We start from the raw sequence: 20,413 nt of genomic DNA, 5'->3' as shown, positions 1-20,413 counted from the left end.
AAAGTGCCAACCATTTATAGTAAATTTAAAAAAAAACAAAAAACCCCAAAGGAGCTGTGTAGGAACACAATCTGCATGTACACAAAAGATAGTATACATCTAGTAGTATGTGCTGTATAGTGCCCTAAACGCCCTACAGGATATATAGAATGAATACAGACTGGTTCTGAATATGATATATAGCAATTCTGAAATAGTAGTCACAAGCTCTTCTAGTTGAATTAAAGAAATGAATGTGCGATAACACATCAAACAAGGGGAGGAGCAGGAACGCTACCCCTGAAGTCAAGTTCAATCGTATTTTAGTCGCATTCATATTGTATCATTTGTTAATTATTCCTAATGTCGCTGTCAAAAGCAGATCAAATTAAATAAGGCCATTTAAAATATTTAAGCCATTTCTCAAACAGAAATAATTTGTGAGTCTTTCCTGATCGATTCAAATCTCTTGAATCATCCCGAAATATTAATCAAACTGTTAGGATGCACATAGCTATGGACCATCTGTAAAATGTTTTTCCTGGACTAGGTACTCATGAGAAGGTGACTGTTGAATTACATCAGTATTGTCTCTACCCCAGGTTCAGCAACTGAAAACATTAAAGCCGAAGGACATCCAATATCGGATGATAAGCAGTCATGAATGAATTGCATGTATATGTTAATGTTGATATGATATGATACCACATCTTTCTGAAGTGCCTGCATGGCCCTTCCTACTGGACTACCCAAATTCTTACTGTCCTTAATATGCTGATCTTCACAACGCTCCTGTGAAAATACAGAAAATACAGTTACTTTGTGGATAAGGAGAGTAAGGACCAGGTCCTCAAATATGTTAAGGAACGTAACTACTGTTGAGATTACAGCCATGGAGAATTTTAGAGAAGGTTGATAAGACAGCGCCAGGGATAGCATAAAGCAGAACAGAATGACCAAAACACCTTTGATGGTGTCCCAGACCTTGTCCAATCACAGGAATTTTGTATCCAAGGGAATTTAATGCAGGTCTTGATTTCCTAGGTCATAAACTTCTTCCTGAATTGCCTAGTCAATATCTAACTGTACCACTAATGAGTGATAAACTGGAATGGAATAAATAAATAAGTGACATAGAAGGTTATGTCTCTTCTGCTATACAGCACGCTTGAAATAATAATAATAACTGTTTGCGGAACATGTACTGGAGTTACCTATTTCATCAGCCGCTCTCTGAAGCGGCCTCAAGTTGCACCAGGGGAGATTCAGACTGGATATTAGGAAAAATTTTTTTACTGAGAGAGTGGTAACACACTGGAATAGACTGCCCAGGGAGGTGGTGGAGTCACCCTCCCTGGAGATGTTCAAGGAACATGTGGATGTGGCATTGTGGGACGTGGCTTGATGGGCATGGTGGGGTGTGGTGTGTTTTTTTGTTTGTGGGGGTTTTTGGGTTTTTTTGTTTTTGTTAATGGTTGGACTTGATGATCTTACAGGTCTTTTCCAACCTTAGTGATTCTGTGATTCTGTGAAGTCCAGTTCAAGCCTGACCTCCCCACAAAGCTGCAGAACATTTCCTGGCAGGCTCTTGTTTACTCCACAGTAAAAGCTCTGAAGCGAGCAGAGACATTTGGATCTGCTGGACATGCGTCAAGCGCTATCAAGCCCAGAAACTTCCTGGAAGCCTTCACAATTGTTTCCAGGGGGAACATACTGTTCCTCCGCCGCTTCCTGCCCTTTCCTCCTGCCTAGGAGCCCCAAGCTGTGCGTGCATTTAACACGAGATGGCAGCCCTGCTCCACAGGGCATCAATCCTGCCTAGCAAAACAGGAATGCCCAATTTTTAATAATTTGCAATAATAATTGCACCGTATTTTTTTTCTAAGACGTGCAATAAACAGGGAAGTTTTAAAATTCTGAGTTTACCCCTCCTCTGCATCAAATCACCTCCGCTATCTCCTTTCTCAGTTTCAAGGGGAAAAGTTACAGGTCACTCGTACCCGGAGCTGGGTATTACGTGCTGGTTTCAGCGTATTTCCCTTGACCACAGCCAGTATTGTCTAACTCTGCTGTCCCTTCCCATCTGCTCACATCCTTCTTTGCTTGTCTCACTCTTAGTTGTTAGGTGCTAGAGCAGGTACCCTCAAGGTTTTTTTACTGGCAAGACATCCAAAATATTTCAAGTGACAATAATGATAGATATAACTTCACTTGCTCAGGGATTGTTTCCTACTAAACTGATTTCAGATGAGCACTCAGAGCCCATAGGACATGATAAAACACCAGATTAAAACAAACAAACAAAAACCAGAAGCAGAGCTACAGACACTCTGTTCAACCATGGAAGGTTGTGCAGGGAAGCAAAGACCAAGTGTCAGTGACTGGAAACACTTCACTCTCGCCCTCAGATCTGTTATGATTCGAAGATGTTCTCTCCTCACAAAGAATCCAAAAATGTCAATAAAGAAGATCACACATACTTTGCGAAAAAGCAGGACCACACCCCATAAAAATATAGCAAGTTTACTTATTTACAGAGTTAAACTGCTACTTGGTACTGCAACTTGCTGCTATTCAGCTGGTTTTTCTACTCCATTAGTGGTCGTTCCATCTCACTGTTGAGTCCAGACTTTGAATATACTTTGTGTGCTGTATTATATTGACCAATAAGCACTTTGAAATCTTCTATGCTTTCAGATTGAAAATTAGGTACAAATATTAAATATGATTAAACGTCAAGTACTAATACTTTCATACAACATTTAAACAAATATTTAAGTAGCAACTGATTTCCCCGCGGTTAAGAGCAATAGGGAGATGAACTGCTCGCAAATACAGAATAACATACATTGGAAAATAAATAAAAGGTTTCTGTTAATCATGAAATAGTTTTAGGGTTTGTTCAGCTGCTGCGTACAGCCACTGGTGTCAAGTTGGCTGCACTGACATACCCATTTTCTGCAGAGCACTCCAATATCCTGCACAACAAGGGAAAGAATACCATCAAAAGCAATTCTCTTCAGTTATGAATAATTAAGTATCTGCATCCAAAGATCCCCATGCACTTTACAGGCTTTAACCTTGTTGTCAAGCTGCCTACGCATCAGACAAGCCTTAATATTCCATTTGTAGATGGGGAAAACGATGCACCAAGTACTGAAGATAACCATATCATAACCAAGTCACTGGCCCTTGGCTCGGCTTTGGCTCGCTTGTTCGCTCAACCCTTGACCAAACACTGGGAAAAGGGTGGGACCTGAGCAAGCATAGGAGAACTGATATCGAAGGAGAAAGAGCAACCAGTCTCCAGCAGCTACCTTTAGCCTGCACATGCAGTAATTTGGGCTGGAACCACACGAGGGGAACAAGAGTACACCGACACCAGGTGCTGCAAAGGAGTTGTCCACGTCACCCTTAGGTTCCCCTAGAACACGTGGTACTTGAGAAAGACTGGTCTTCAGAAACACCCCACTAACCCCACTGGTGTGTTGCTCCTTTGTTTTCACAGGACTGTAGGTAACAATGATGCTCGTCCCCAACAAGCCACTCCAAACCATGGGCTGGAACAAAGGGATCTCAGATTTGTGTTATTCAGATCTCAGGTTTTTGTCCTTTACTGCTGCTTTTCACCACGCAACAAGGTGTTTTCCTTAATCTCCTCATAACATCACTTGTCTGCATTTAAGCAATCTGAGCTGAGGCTGGGCCATGCGACCAGTTTGGGAGGAATGGGCAGCTTTTTTTGTAAAAAATAAGAAGCTGTAGAAAATAGAGCAGTGAGACGGCAGTTCAGCATAGACAATACAGAACCATTTCCTAGCGGAAAGGAAAACATCTACACAATTAGCCATTGTTTGCTGGGAGTGACTAACCCACGGCCAGTGTGTCCATACTGGTTCTGAGGCTGCTATAGATCCAGCGTCAAGTGAAACCGGTGACCAGTCACGAGTGGTGCAGGAGAGACACCAGGCAAGGACTGTGCCATGCATGGACATCAAACCGAGCAGAATCACGAGTGACTTCAGGTATGCCTTCCGTGGTTTAATCACCATTCAGACTACAAAGTAGAAGTTTTCTGACAAGAGAGGCTTTGATATGCTGAAACCACGCTAAAGATTAAAAAAAAAGAAAAAAAATTTAGCCTGTGGAGGTAGAAATGGAATAAGTACCCGGAGCAGGTACTAAGGAAAGAAATATCCAAGGGAATCCAGAGTTATAGGTAGCTGAACAGTAGCTCCAGGGGGTTCCCAAGAGACATCCACCCAGATGACATCTCCAAGAAACACAGGGCAAATAACGGATACTTTTTTCCTTAATTCACAGAATTTTAGCTGGTTGTGTAGATGTACCTAAGCTAGCTTCACTTCACAGCAGTGCCCTGCAGAGCTCCTAGCAGTGCCCCTGGAGCGCGGGGTGGCACAGCACGGGCTGCAAACCCTGCCCCCAGATTCTGTATAAATAATTTTATCTCCTGCTTCTATGGCTACGGCATTGGCAACGCTTGGGGAATCCCTTTTAGAGTGAACCTCCGCCCACATGAGCTGCAGACGCAGCAACACACTATGTGCTCAGAGGTGTTCCGACGCTCTAGGTTAGGAGTACATTATTTCGACACTCTGTGGACCACTTTGTGCTCGCAGTCCAGGGTAGGAAAACTAGCCAACCCCATTTCCAGTTCCTCCCTCTAGCACACGGACCCGGAATGTGGGGTTTGTCACATGCCCATGGGTTGACATTTGAATAGGAACTCTAAGTCAGATGATTAGCTGTTTGTCACTGCTTCTGCATGTATCATCTTCCTGCCTGCTGTTGTGCCGGTGACGTTATTGTTATTATTGAGCCGGAGGAGAGGGCTGGGATTTCGGTGCCTGGTGGGGAGGAATCGGGGAAGTGGGAGGAGTGAGGCTTGTGGCTACACATCCAGGGCTGCACATCCAGGGCTGCTCATCAGGGCAGGAGGAGTTCGGTAAGGAGATTTGTGATCCTCACGTGGGATTTGTTGGGCGGGGGGGGGGGGGGGAGAAGTCACCTTAGCAATGCTCTCACAGGCTGTGTCTTTGCAGCAGACCACGGAAGAACCCTGAAACTCCTCTCTGTCAACAGAAATTCAAACCAGACGCTAGCTCCGCTGCCTTCCTTATAGTCCCAGAGAGGGAAACAGAGATTTACAGGACAACAGAGGTTTGAGATCAGCCTGTTAAAATTTCCAGAATGTGTTGGTGACCTGGGTGAAACAGGCTAGAAAATTTCCTCTCTTTTGTCCTTGGAGAAGTGGCATCCACATCACTACAGACCTTCAATATATTTTAGCAACTGCTGTGCTGCAGGCAGTTAGAAGCAAGGTGGCCAAACACAGGTATTATAAAAAGGTGCAATGCCATGAAACCAGAATTTTCCCCAGGTCTAAACCCTGGGATTCCTTCAGTCTAGGCTATTCACTATGGTACTGTATAAAAATAATACCTTCCTTCTGACTCACGCTTCTGAGATCCTCTGACACTCCCTGCAACCACGGGGAAATGTTCACGTGTCCTAGGACAGACAGGAACAAGTCGATGATGCTTCCTGTACGAACCTTAACGCACGTGAGCTAGCGAAGGCCGGGAGGACACACTGATTTATGCCATTCCCAGCCTGGGCTGCTCTATCCTTAAGAGATTCGGGCATGCAGCTGTTGGCGCTGACCATTGAGCTGTGCGGGAGGTCGCGCTGCACCATACCGAGTAGTAAAAGCTTAGACACTAAGGCACCTGCAGGAGTTCTTGGGGGCACGCTTCAGTCATCCAAAAGTAGATGATGACTCAGGTGAGAAAAATCCCACCCCATTTATCGCCATTGACTATAAAGGCAGTTTAAAGTGACAGGCTCAGCTGTACATGCCTACGTTCTAAGCGTAAGGGAGATTTCTATCCTATGCCTGTTTCCATTCCTGTGCCAGGCAAGATTATCTGGGAGCTGCCACCATCTGAGCAGGTCTGCATCTAAGTAAATGTATTTCTTCCACATATTTCCTCCATGCGTGCAAGGTGAGAGACCACAGCGCACCAGGGCTTGGAGAGGAAGCGTTACCAAAAGGCTTCTGAGTTCAAGGAGCACTGTGCTATTGAGTGCAAGGACGGGGGGGGGCCGGTATATGAAACAGCTCTCTGCGAGGCAGAGGACATGAGCTAACATCCCGAATCTGCTGTGCGGATTTCTAACAGGCCCTTCCGACTCCTGGTCTCGGCGTGAGTCCCATCCCACAGGCAACTGAAGTGTCTGAATCTGTATCTAGGGATAAAGCCACTAGTCCTATGAGTCTCCTGGGGCAACCTAAAGGATTTACATGAGTACTTCTAGAAAACGACCAGGGCTTTATGTTCCCCCGATCCTGTTTTTATCATTAAGGTGCATCCAGCTTGCTCTTCAGTTTCTTCAGGATTCAAGCTGACTCTTTGCTATAGTCTGGATTTTTTCCATTCTAACCACACTGTAGAAGCGGAGTGCCAGCAAAACAGCGGCGGTGTCTTTTCCTACCTTTGTTCATTCGGAGTCAACACACTGGCACAGGGTTGAATCAGCTATAGAAAACCCAGGTCCTCTCACCTCTGCCGCTGGTGTGGCCTTGGAGAGTCACCTTACGCATCCGAGGCAGGCTGCTGTCCCCCCCAGCGCCTGCCAGCACAGCTAAAACTACTACACAAATAAAAGATCATCCTTGAGAAAGTTCTGCTTCTCTGGATGAGGCATGCAAAGAAAGAATTATTTGATACGCTCCCATCCATTGTCCCCAGGGTAGCAGCAACTAATTGCTGCTGATCTGGATGAGGGGATCGAGTGCTCCCTCAGCAAGTTTGCAGATGACACCAAGTTGGGAGGGAGTGTTGATCTGCTGGAGGGTAACAAGGCTCTGCAGAGGGATCTGGACAGGCTGGATTGATGAGCCGAGGCCAATTGTATGAGGTTCAACAAGACCAAGTGCCGGGTCCTGCACTTGGGTCACAACAACCCCATGCAACGCTACAGGCTGGGGGACGAGCGGCTGGAAAGCTGCCCGGTGGAAAAGGACCTGGGGGTGTTGATCGACAGCCGGCTGAGTATGAGCCAGCAGTGTGCCCAGGTGGCCAAGAAGGCCAACGGCATCCTGGCCTGTATCAGAAATGGTGTGGCCAGCAGGAGCAGGGAGGTGATCGTGCCCCTGTACTCGGCGCTGGTGAGGCCGCACCTCGAATACTGTGTTCAGTTTTGGGCCCCTCACTACAAGAAAGACATTGAGGTGCTGGAGCGTGTCCAGAGAAGGGTGACGAAGCTGGTGAGGGGTCTGGAACACAAGTCTGATGAGGAGGGGCTGAGGGAGCTGGGGTTGTTCAGTCTGGAGAAGAGAAGGCTGAGGGGAGACCTCATCGCTCTCTACAACTGCCTGAAAGGGGGTTGTGGGGAGGTGGGTGTTGGTCTCTTCTCCCAAGTGACTAGCGACAGGACAAGAGGAAATGGCCTCAAGTTGCACCGGGGGAGGTTCAGGCTGGATATTAGGAAAAATGTCTTTCCTGAGAGAGTGGTGAAGCATTGGAACAGGCTGCCCAGGGAGGTGGTGGAGTCACCATCCCTGGAGGTGTTCAAGGAAGGTGTGGACATGGCACTGCGGGACATGGTTTAGTGGGCATGATGGTGTTGGGTTGATGGTTGGACCTGATGATCTTACAGGTCTTCTCCAACCTCAGTGATTCTGTGATTCTGTAATTTTTGTGCTGATTTGCGCGTGCTGATCCATTCATTAGTACCTTCTCTTTTGCTGGTCAGTAAATAAATGTGAGCCCAACTACTCCTGGAAAAAACCCAAAGATATTCCACGTATGCACCAGCTGAGTAACTGGGCTAAAACTGGCTGGCTATTTTGGCTTCTTTGCAGACAGTTCCCTTTAAGTGTCCACTGTTTGTACCGTGTCTGGCCCGGCCCATGAGGTGACACACTTTCTGCCCCTTCTTGTTCAGCTGAGATGGCATAAACGGGGGAATAAACCAGACCCAACAGCGACAGGGACAGGCACAAAAAGCATCAGTTTTTGGGCGTGTGACATCTCCCGGCCGCTTTCAGACTAGGTCAGGCTCATCACCCCCCCCCCCCGGCTTGAGGCAGTCAAGAATCACACTGGGGACACGGAGCCCTGGACCACCCCCCCCCCCCCCGGTCCCACCGGGGACACGGAGCCCTGGACCACCCCCCCCCGCGGTCCCACCGGGGACACGGAGCCCTGGACCACCCCCCCCACCCCGGTCCCACCGGGGACACGGAGCCCTGGACTGCCCCCCCCCAGGTCCCACGCGTGGAGCACGGCCCCACGCCGCTGCGCCGCACGGGAGAGAGGGAGGAGCACGGCGGCCATGCCCGCGATCCCGGGTGGATTATGTGCCTGCTCATGCTGTATTTATAACCCCTGAGTCACGCGGGGGGGCGGGGGGGACTGTGGCGTTGCTCAACCCTATGTTTATTTTGCCGCCTTTTAAAGAAAATATTTATTATTTGTTGCCGCGTAATCAATCAACAGACAACACCACCCGACCCTGCGCGGCAGAGGGGGGGCGACGCGGCTCCCGCATCCCGCGTGGGCTGGAAGGTGGCACATCCCTCCCCGCCCCGTGAAGGCGCTGCGCCCCCCCCCCCCCCCGGGCGGAGCCGAGCCCCGCCCGCAAACAGCAAGACACCCCCCCCCCCGCCCCATCGTGACGTCGACGGGGGGGGGGGGGGGTGTCCCTCCCCGTGACGTCACAGCGCCTAATTTGCCGTCAGCGGCTGGCGCGCTCCCGCGGCAGGGCTCGGGTTTGCGCTGCGCTGTCTTTGCGGGGGGCGTGCGGGGGGCTCGCTGGGTGCCCGGCCGTAGGGGAGGGAACCGCCGAGCCCTCGGGAGGGAAAAGGCGGCAGCATGAAGTTCCAGTACAAGGAAGACCACCCGTTCGAGTACAGGAAAAAAGAAGGGGAGAAGATCAGGAAGAAATACCCCGACAGAGTCCCTGTGAGTGTGGGGCGGGGGGGCGGCGGCCATGGCTGCCGGCCCGGCTTGCCTGGCAGACCTCCTCCCTCTGCCGCCTTCGTTTTCCGTGGCGGCTGCTTCTTTCTTTATTTTTTGAGGCAAAAGAGACGGGATTCGCGAAGGCGGCCGTGGCCTCGACGTTGCGGTTCTCGTTCCGGGCGGCTTTTCTCTTTGGCGCAAAGCCGCGGCCGGTTGTTGTGTGGGAAGGGCTGAGGGGGGGGGGGGGGGGTGAGGCCGCCTTGTTTTTCTGGGATCCGCAGTGGTTCGGCAGCGGGAATGCTGCTCGGCTTCTCCTGGCAGCCTGCCGGGGAGGGGGGGAAGGAGCTCACCACGAGCTCCGTGAAAATGGAGGAGAACAATGAGGGAGTTAACCGGGTCCTCCTCATGGAAAACACCGCCTGTGCCCCCGGCACCTGCTACCTCCCCCTTTATTTCTATTTTACTTCTTTTCGGCCGGTCTTTTCGGTGCGGTCTTGCTCTGTTCGTTTCCTTTGCATGAGAGAGAAAAAAAAATGATATTTCTCAGGCTTTCTGCCCTCCTGTTTAATCATCCTGTGGAAAAAACGTCACTTGGAAAACAAGGTCATCTGGGTAAACTTCGCTTCCTCGTCCTTAGGTCCCTTTGGAGCGCCTGTGGAAAACTTCTAGCTTTATAATTACTAATAATTGGGGAAAAGAAATGACAAATCGAATTAATCATGATTATTTTAATTTTTTTTTTCTTCCTTTTTAATAAGCGTTTTGCAAATGTTCTTCCTTTCCATCCCCACCGGAGAGGTCTGTCCTAGATTTACTGCCCAGGGGTACTGCACACAAGGTAACTCGGGCTCCCCTCAGACCTAAGGGCAAGGGGGAACGCTTACACCACACGTTTTCCCTGCAGGCTAACCCCATTTTTCTATCTTGGGAGAGGCCGTCAACTGGACTCACAAAAGTTTTTGGAAGTGGGTATTTGGGTGCTTTTGTCCTAGCTGTTTTTGGGAGCCCTGGCATCGCCCAGCAGGTTGAGCACGCAGCGAGTCGGTGGTGAAGCGTATGCGTTTCTGGGTTTTAAGATGAGAACCGCAGAGGGCTCTGTAGGGGTGAGACAAGCTGTAAACTCAGGATTAGCACGGCAGATTGTACAGCGGATCATGATAGATGTGCCTGGAAGAGCCATGTGGGGAGCCTGGGACCAGACCTGGTCTGGCGAGAGGTAAAAGAGGTCAAGATAGGATAGAGGGGCATCAGCAGATCTTTGTGGAGAGAGCCAGGACCAAAATAAGAAGGTGTGCCATAGTTAAGGAAAAATGAGAACGACGCATGGCAAGGCCCAGATGTGAATTGTCGGGAATAGCCGGTTGTCAGAGCTGCATACGGAGCAAAATAATGCAATAGACAACTGTTCTTTCCACCACTTCTATCTCTGCCCTTCCCGACAGCAGGATCCTTGAAGATGACGTCCGTTTGGCTGCCTACACTGCAGTGCCCTGATACATCTCAGCACTTTGCTGAGGTTATACTGTTGGCACAGTCCCACGTTACCACAGTCACCACCCAGCAACAGCAGACAGGCGGATAATCTGTTTCTGCCCTTTGGATTTTCTTTGTAGGTTTGTTTGTGTGTGTGAAGGGTTTAGTGCTTCAGAAGGGATACCTGTGTTATCAGGCGAACTGACTACAGCTGATAGATTCGCAGAGCACCTCCGTTCCTTCCCTGCCTCTTTGCGATCAGATCTGTCTTAAGATCAGTGATGATGTGATTTAAATCCTTCCTGGGGGTTTAGAAGCCCCGACACTCTCACCCCTTATAGGCATGACATCTTTTTCATTATTATCTAATGACCAAGCTACAAGCCACCCTTTTGAGTCAGGGTGGTCACATCAGTGCTGCTAGCTAGCAGTTCTGCTTGTCAGTCGTTTTTGGAATTGGAGGCAAGAACTAAAGGTTTCTCTCCGCTGCAATTTGTGCTAGATATTGCCTTGTTGGATGCATGGGTAAAAGAATGTGCAAAGTGCTGTTGCTGTTCAGCCTGCACCTTTCGGTGAGATTGTGGAACCCTCCTTCCTTCACGGCATGTACCAACTGCATCTTGTACGGAAATGCATGTCCTACCACAAACTCTCTTAAAGAGCTTGAATGCCTTGTACTAATTGAGGTGCTTGAAGTTCTTGAAGTAGCAGAGATGACCACGTTTCTATTTTAAAAACAAACTTAGAATTTTCAGGGGGTTTGGCTGTGTTGGCAGCATCCAAATGGATCACAGTGAAGAGATGTCCAAGCTAGCATCTCTACGGTGTAACATGCTTTGCAGATACTCACTTGGTCTAGAAGGAGTTGAGTTAGTACGGCACTTTGTGCAGGCTGAATGCACCAAGCTCATCATCGTAACTTTTTTCCTCTGGCATAGCGTCTCGCTGATGTGACAATATCGTTTTGCTTCCAAAGAAGGCTTAGTCCGCAGCCGTTCAGCCTTTTCTGTTACACAACAGATAGAGTTGCTGATTTGGGTTGCCAAAGTGCTGTGGGAGCATGAAGCCCTTAGAAATTACTCCCACTGTGTCTCAGATAAAGTATTTACAATTACAGGGTCTAATGGAATTAAAAAGTTGAGGTTCAGAAAATCCGGCTTCTTGTTTAGATGGTCAAAATGGCGTCTGCAGAACAGCGAGCCACATAGATTGAATCACGTAATGTATCTCTTACCAGTTCAAAAATACATATCCAAAAAAAAAAACCAAACCAAAAAACTGCTTGTGATTTTTTTCTGCACAAACCTAATAGTTCTATGGAAACATACCTCCAGCCTTTGGAAAGGTTTCCAAGGCTTTTCATGGAAGGAGCTCAGGTCACTTGGGAATACTTCCTGCTTCTGAGGGAAACATTTTGTCCAGCTCTTGTAACAAAAATGTTCCTGTAGCAGAAGATCTCTTTGTTTTGTTTGACCTTAAAGCTGCTAGGCTTCGTATTTTTCTGTGTCGTAATGACATTAGAGTAGAAGGAGGATTAGTATTTTGTGTCAAAGGTCTCTCTGGGTCCAGTTTCCCAGATGGTAGCCTGTTTTTTAATTATTAGATATTTAGATGAATAAGGAAATGTACATAACTATATGAAGCAGGGAAAACAACCTTAAGGGGTATGAACTTCAGAGTAGAAGATAACTACTGAAGAACTGGGAATTAAAAAAAAAATATCTTCCCCAATGAGCTGTAGTTTCTCTTTAATTCTTTGCTTCATTCTAGAGCACTTGCTGTTGGTGAATGTAGAAATTAGGATGTGGGACTACTGGGACTGGGGCTGATTTTGTGCCATGCAGTGTGGAAGTGTAACCTGGAAACAGTTCAACTTACTTGTGGTACTTCTTGTGTTCATGCATTAGCCTCCTGGCAGCTCCTTCATACAAAATTAACCTGCATTGGGACCATCAAGGTGACCTGATTTCTCTTTTTTTCTTGGCTATAACGGTTTATTTTTATGTCTGTTCCAGCCTCCATTTTTTACTTGCTGTGCTTACTGCTGCAGTCTTGGGCTCCCAGCACAGCTATTGCCAGTGATTTAAAGTCTTCTTCTCACCTATCTGTTCTTTAATGTTGTGCATTCTTTATAGATTAAATACATTTCTAAAGGCCTGTAGCACCAAGGGTAATATCCTTTTCCACTGATGCTTTTTGGTCCATTTCGTTTTATGATGCTCATGGGTTGTTCCTTGCTTTCTCTCACTCTCTCTCTCTCTCCAGGTAATTGTGGAAAAAGCACCAAAAGCCAGAGTACCTGACCTAGACAAAAGGAAGTATCTTGTGCCTTCTGACCTCACAGGTAACGAAGTCTACCTCCTTTCTTCCTGATTTTCAGTGAGAAGGTGTCAGAAGTGCTTTTTATTCTATGGTAAGCGCCAAGAAAATATCCAGGCAGGTTCAACGTCTTGTCATTACCCCAGTTTACCTGGCTGCCCTTCTTATATTTGTGTACCTTACAGCCTGGATTACAACATGCAGAATTCTCTGAGATCATCTGAGGCATCCCAGTGACTTAGCTAACATGCATGTGTCACTGCTGACTTCTAGCCATGATGAAAACAACTGAATTGTGTATCATAGGCAGTAGCATAATCATCAGTCAGTGATGACCTAGCTGCAGAATTGCTGGAGGCTGTATTCATGTTGCAGGAAGAGACAAGTTCTTGAAATAGTCCCATTGTTTTCCACTCCTGTGGTTGGAGTCACGGCTACAAAGTTCATTTTCTGAATGGTCATGGCCATTTTGTGTGTGATTACATTTGATTTCATTTGAAAACATGAATGACTTAAAGAGACACCATTTCTTTTTCTTGCAGTATATAATGGATCGTGGAATACTTTCTTGTGCAACATAGCTCAAGCAAATAGTAAAGAATTTGTTTTCATGAATGGTATGACTGTTTACTCTGAGGCTAAACTCTCTAAGGTGTCTTTAATCTATAGGATTTAAAGGTTAAGCCAGATAGAGGTCTTCCCACCAGTCCCCGCAGTAGAGCATTTCATACCATAGTAGGTGGAGTGTGGATTTAGAGGGTACATGGCCTGAGGCATGTACCTGAGAAACTGCCAGCTCCAAGTGCATTGCCTGGTAATGGTAGTTATTGCTTTCTTTCCCGCGTTGTTCATTTTTCCCTACTTTTTACATACAGCATGTGACTTCCACCACCAAAAGAAAACAACCATGGTTCGGGTAAGGGAAAAAAAACCCAAAAAGTTTCTTTCTGCATCTAAGGCGTTCTCCTCTGTTCCTTTTCAGTTGGCCAATTCTACTTCTTAATCCGAAAGCGGATCCATCTGAGGCCAGAGGATGCCCTTTTCTTCTTTGTCAATAATACCATCCCTCCCACCAGTGCTACCATGGGCCAGCTGTATGAGGTAAGCCTGGCCCATCTCTTTCTCCTTTCGTTGGAGTGTCCAGAAGAACGCATATCCTCACTGAAGGACAACTGAGCACTACTCAACTGGCAGTGGGTGCAGTTTGGTCACAGATGCCTGAACATGGACCCCCTTGACCTGGGCTGTATATCTCATCATCTGTTTAGGGAAGTTTCATCCTGCAGTTACAAAGAGGAGCCCGGGGAGCCTCATCATTTTAATTGATTGTGTGCTAGTTGAAAGGGTTGTCGTATCAGGTGGTAAATAGTTGCCCCAGCAGTGACAGGTTGGTCCTACTACTTTAATAAAGTGTTGAAATAAACCACTTTATATTTCATAGGAAAGATTGTTTCTGGGGCAGGGGGCAGAACATATGCAGGAGCTTTCCTGTTTATACCAAAGACATTTCCTTTTAGCCGGTAAAAGAACACAGTTATCACTGGGCAACCAACTGTCTATAAATACATTGTCAAGGAACACTTACTTTCTGTTCAGAATTATTTTGTCATAGCTTGCGCTGTATATGTGAGGACCTTGTAGGACACTGTGAACATTGCTGGCCCGCATTTCTACTGAGCAGTGTTATTTGATCGACCTTAAAGGCATATTCTGTGCCCATCAGAGGAGTGTTCCTCAATTATATAGCCATTATATCACGGCTGGTTTGCAGCCTGGATTGATTTCTCCTTGATTTCTCCTTCTGCTGTGTTAGTGTGTTTTAATAGGAGAGCTCCAGTATGGTGCTGTGAGCCTTATTTGACCTGTCACTTTCTGACAATAACTGGACAAGGTGTATGTGGACTGATGAAGATTATATAAGATTAACACACGCAGGGAGTTTTCCAAATCTGCACATGTAGGAGGAACTATGTCTGACTGTCCAGAGCTGAGATCAGGACTCTGTTCCTGGCGCTCTGCAGACTTTTTGTGTCGCTGTAATCACTTAGCATCTCAGCTTTACTGCCCATGTGTAAAACGGAACTAGAAATACAGCCACTTGTCAAAGCGTTCTGAAAAATAACAAATACAACCACGTTTATCAAATGCTGAAGTATCTAGAGGTGATTTTTTGACTTGTTAAAGCCTTACAAGTCTCTCCTCTCGATCTTAGGGCCATACCAGCACTGAGATTCTGCTACACAGCCCACGACAGTCAGAGCTGGTTCTGTTGCATGTTTGCAGCACACTCTGGCTGTGGCTCTTCATTTAAATTCACTGTGTCCAGAAATGTGACATGTCTGAATTCAGAGGTAGAGCTGTGGCCAGAGAGAGGGAGTCGCTCTACGCTCTTTTTGGAATGAGGAAGGGAAGCCTTCAATGTAAAGGGGGAGAAACAGTGAAGGAGAGGTTATGCCCTTCTGGTTGTTACAATGATCCCTTGTTGGGCTTTTTCACATGTAGTGAGTTACAGGGCTTTGGTTTGTTATTTTCTTCCTTTCTCCTCTTGCAGGATAACCACGAGGAGGACTATTTTCTCTATGTGGCCTACAGCGATGAGAGTGTCTATGGCAAGTGAGCACCAGCCCCCCAGGCATGCAGGCGAGATGGACTGATGGAATGGATTTGGGGGGGGGTGTTGGAGAGGAGGAAGGAGGATGCCTGAGAAGAGGGGAAGAGAACTGGAAGTGAACCACATGCACAATGCCATCACCTTCCATGCATTAATTATAACCATTATTTTTTAAATTGAGGGGGGGGAGGGTAAGGGGACACTGTATGAAAGGGTGAACTGAAAGGCTAACGAGGGGTTCTGCGCTGCGGGATGGGGAGACTTCACTGTTCGTAGTTCTTCTCTTGCCACAGCTGGAAGTAGTTAGCCAGTACTGGAGGCTGCTAGACAAGCCAGTGTGGTGGAGCTCCAGGAGACTGACTGGGCAGGATGGCCATTTTTGTGTAACCCTTTCATTGGATGAAGAAGGCATGCTGTGTATTGTACACTGACCCTGTCACGCCTTGCCCATGGCACGGGCTGCACACCTGTGAGCATTCAGTGAGCTGTGAAATACTTCACTCTGCCCACACAAGGCTGTCCTGCGCTGATCCAGCTGCTGCTACCTGTGAAGCGTTCCAAGAGTATTGCGTTTCCCGTTGCTTCCATCAGTATTAGAAGGGCTAACTCTGAGGGCTGGGAACTCCTCAGCTGTGAGATGTGAAGGTTGGGGAAAAAAGGAAGGAATTTATTTTTTTGTCCTTTGTTGCTTTAATTGCAAGTGCTGGACAGAAAAATTTGAGACAACCTTTTTGTTCTTTTCGGTGAAGCCAACTGATAAACTCATAAGCATAGGGCTAGAAAGGACATTAGAAGAATGACTAGCCCATTCCAGCTCTGAGACAGGACTAAGTATACCAAACATGTCCACCATGGCCGCTCATCTAACTTGTTCTTAGTGGACTTCACTGAGGCGGATCCTGGAGGCTGCTGAGATAGTCTGTTCCAGTTCCTAGCTAGCCTACGTGTGAGAGAGCTTTTCTTGCTACCTAACTTTAGTCTCCCTTGCTGTGCATTAAGGCAACTAACTACTAATGGTCTTATTAGTGGTGAATACAGAAAATTATCTATCATCAGTGTTGTCCTTGTACCAATCTTCTGCAGATTTGAAGATGGCAGAAGTCCTGTGGGTTTAGCCTTCCCTTCCATGTCTCATCCCTGTAGACCTCTTGCACCACATGCACAAGCAGAAGAAATCGGTTGCTCCCACGTGTGTTTTGCTGGCTTTTTGTGGTTGGACAACAGTGCCACTCTTTGCCACGAGAGAGGTGCTTTTAGACTTGAAGGGGAATATATTCTCCGTAGATTTTCTTTTAAATTATTTTATTTTAAGCCAGTGTTTTTCTTAGAAAGGTGCCAGATAGATGCTGTCCTGTGCAAGCCTTATGCTGTCATGCCAAAGCAGTTTCTTCCCAGTGGCACAAACAGCAGATTTTCCCATAACTGCCATAACTCTGCTGAAGGGATGGGGTTTGGGGAGTGAGCGGACCTTCAGGAAAATTCTGGGGTTTTATCGAAAAATCAGAGAACTGGACCTGAATTACTGTAAACATTCCTACATTTAAGGGAGGGACCAAGAGGGAGGAAAAGACAAGAAGGATGAAGAAGACAGGCAGATTCCAAAATAAGTTGAAGGTGTTTGCTCTATTTACAAGAAGTTAGATCCCAGTTCTCTGCGTTCCTCAGGAATGAGAAATCAAGACGAGTGATCCTCTGATTGTGGGAGACAGGAAATCAGGTTTCAGCCTTCTCTGATTGTTGTTCCATGGAGGTACACGAGGCAGAAGAGCAGGCTGGGAGTGTGGAGTCGCTGGCAGAACTGTGTGAAGGTCGAGGAGGCAGTGTCGTGGGGCAGGAGGGTCACTGCCCGTGTGGCGTAGGAAGTAGCAGATGAATGGGAGAGAAGGGAAGGGACGCAGAGGATGTGGACAGAGGAGTCATAATGGGCAGACAGAAAACGGGGGAACGAAGGATGAAATGAGTGGGTTAGTATTCCCCAGTTTTTCATCCTGAACTTCAGGTTCGCTGTTCCATCATGTGCTCATCTGGAATAAATGCGTTTGGATGAGTTGTACCTACTGCCAACTTAGATAACTTCAGTTTCTGCCTGCAGTGCTTAGTCCTCCCTTTCTGACCCACTCTCCTCCAATTAGCAGGCTTTTTTCACATCCTTTGGGTGCAAATCCGCATCAGTCTCTTGTTTTAGGGAGCTCTGAATGTTCTGAAGTAGAGAACAGACCCAGGAGGCTTTCTAGGGTAAAAGACAAGATGCGGGCAGATGGCGTGCATCTCTCTGCCGCTGTCCCACTTGCTCACGCGCGTGCGGCCAAGCACGTGGTTGTGCGTTGTCTCAAATGAGCCCGTGCTTAGGTACGCTCGGGGGAGAAAAAGTTGGCATCTGGGGTGGTTGGTTTTGTGTTCAGACCTCCCCTCCCTTCCCGCTGCTGGGTTTATAAGTGACATGTGTGGGACTAATCTCAGCCGTTTGTTACATGTAGAGTTTACAGTTTAATTTAGTTATTTTACGGTTCTTTTAACTGGATTGTGGCATTTACTTCTGTTTTTGCGCTAGTCTGGTATTGTACGAGGTAATGATGGTAATTCTTTTTTGTGTTGGTTAGCTGCAGGTTCTTGTAAAATAAAGTTCATACTACTTGAGCTAAATCGACCAATCAATAAAGATGCATTTGAAAATCACAGGCTTGGTCCAAAGTGAGTGACTGTAGCATTTCTCCCCACATGTGTGCTTGTAAATAAAGGGGCAGCTTTGTCACAACTTGTTGCTGCTACTTTTTCCCAGAACCTCAGATTTCTTCTGTCCTGTCTACCAGGCCAAGTCACATCTCTCCTTTTTTCAGTTATGTTGTCACACACACACATGGCTCTGTCTTGCCGTGCCACCGATGTGGACTTTAATTAGACCTGGGTGACATGAGACGGTCTTAAGGAGCATAATGGATGCACTGAGGCATTCTCTGCCATTTTAAGGCCCTGAACAGTCCTAGCCAGCTGACGGGGCCCCGAGGGCACCACCAGCCCTGATCGTCACTGCCCCATGGGCCTGATCCTGACCCTAACCTGCAGATGGGATTCCCATCTTGACCCGCCTCATCACCATGATGAGCCTTGTGGTCGGGGCTTGTGGCTGGGCCTGGCCACCATACCCGGGCCTGCCCTGCTCCCCCCGTTGGGTGCTGTAGGATAGGTCCCGTGGTGCCCTGTCAGCCATGTCCCTCGGGGAGCCACCAGCCCTCGCTGGCTCCTGACAGCTCAGGCTGAGGTGGGATGCCGAGCCGTGGGCAAGAGGGTGTGGGGGAGGCCCCGGGGAGGCCCCTCGGTGCTTCAGGGCCCTCCAAAGATTGGAAAAGCAGAGATATGGAAATCTGGGACTCCTTGAAAAGTAAGCCTGCAGTGGCGGCAGATCTAGGCTGCTTTTCCTTGCAGGTACTTGTGTGCTGAGAGGGAAGGAGCCCTGCTGAGAGCTGGTGAGACCAGCAGGCGCCATTTGCTCAGCGCCATAACACCGCGTCAGGCACCCGTGGCACGTGAAGAGGAAAGGGATGCGCGTTGTCATCTGGGGAAGCGACGAGGGACGTGCCGCTTCTTCCACCTCCTCGCTCCTCCTCGTCAGCTGCGGGTTTGTGCGGGTGCCGCTGGCCGGAGCAGCAGAACCGGGCCACGCCGATGCTGCGGAGGAGCGACGGACAGCTCTCGCCCTGCCGCGCGCTGAGCGGGAGGGTTGCGTGGAGCACTGAAGTCAAGAGTTAACGGCACTGAAACTCACAGGAATAAAACTTGCTGGGCCTAATGGATCTTGTCTTCCCCACTGCATACAGGGTGAGGCCACAGCGTGAGCTTTTGTTGCTAGAGCTGAGGGAAAGGCAGTAATTCATCCTGCACCGTGTCAACTGGGAGCCTGCCCAGAGCAGCAGTTTCTGTGCTCTATCCACCATCGTGACTAAAACAAGCTCCCGCTGTACAGCAGAAGGGTGCTGTGACTCCAGCCAGATGGGCAGAGATCAGCTAAAAGCTTGCACTATCACCTGAAATAATTTGAATTTCAGCTTCTAATATAGGGCACATTTTGCTGTCTAGGTTGTAGTATTGTCTGCTGGCTCAAGTAGGAAACAGCTATGGGGTTGTAGCCACATCCAAGCAGGCCTCTCCCAATCCCCCTCTTACCCCTTTCCTAGGAAAACGGTGCACTGGTGATGTTTGTACCTGCCTTGCTGCTTTGCTTGCACACGTCAGTGCCATCCCCGAGAGAAACAGCAGGCAGGCACATTTGCTCAATGTGATTTGCCTGGTCCCTGTGTGAAATGGTTGCCTGCGCTCGAAGGCTGTCACCTTTCTTCTGTGGGTTATGGAAATGGGATTGGAGCAAGGCCTGCAGGAAAACCAGGGGCTCAGCTGGTTAAGAGAGGTTAAGTAATTAACACTCTGCCTTGGTCACTATTGCTGCACCTGGGATCTTCTCTCCAGTCATTCGGATGCTTTCTTTGGAAGGAAACATTCTCCTGGAGCAGAGAGTACCGAAGGAAAAAGATGGCCTGGGGCATCAGAGCCTCACAACATCACCGGGAAGGATAGCTGGGCTAACGTAACAAGTCCCAAATTCTGCTAAAGACTGATGTTTTCACTTCCATAAAACAGTCATGTCCGAGATGAAAGAAACACTGATTAAAACAGAAATAAGACTACCGGAGGGAGAAACTCCAGCTCATTCCTGCCACTCAATCTCAGATAAACGCTCCCCCAGGATGAGGCACAGTGTGAGTAGAGAGCTCGTTGCTGGCAGGGCACTCGCAGGACTGACCCGGGCAGAGCACATCTGACCATGAGCAGCAGCTGCCCCAGCTTGCACTGCCAGTCTTTAGGAGGATGTTGCAAGTCGTGTGGTATTTGTGTTCCTGGAAGCTTGCGTGCGTCTCAAAGCACAGCTCATGCCCGGGTATACACGCATTACAGGAATTTGTTAATGTTCCCTGGAAAAAGCTGGATCTCGCAGCACCTTTCTGTAAAGTAAGGGTCTGATTCTCCCTGATTCTGCACTCTGGCCAGTGTC

At 47.9% G+C, this 20,413-nt stretch overlaps 1 protein-coding gene across 1 annotated transcript; it reads left to right on the top strand.

The window, feature by feature from the left end:
• The first annotated feature begins 8,823 nt into the window (after positions 1 to 8,823).
• Positions 8,824 to 15,544, top strand: GABARAPL1 (GABA type A receptor associated protein like 1). Its single transcript, XM_059817044.1, has 4 exons — positions 8,824 to 8,969; positions 12,705 to 12,783; positions 13,741 to 13,859; positions 15,310 to 15,544. The coding sequence occupies exons 1-4, from the start codon at positions 8,880 to 8,882 to the stop codon at positions 15,373 to 15,375; spliced, it is 354 nt and encodes a 117-aa protein (XP_059673027.1). The 5' UTR covers positions 8,824 to 8,879; the 3' UTR covers positions 15,376 to 15,544.
• Positions 15,545 to 20,413: the final 4,869 nt, after the last annotated feature.

The sequence above is a fragment of the Gavia stellata genome, chromosome 4 (assembly GCF_030936135.1).
Source record: "Gavia stellata isolate bGavSte3 chromosome 4, bGavSte3.hap2, whole genome shotgun sequence".
NCBI lineage: Eukaryota > Metazoa > Chordata > Aves > Gaviiformes > Gaviidae > Gavia > Gavia stellata.
The sequence above is the reverse complement of the archived record's forward strand: the minus strand, read 5'-3'. Positions and strand labels throughout refer to the sequence as shown.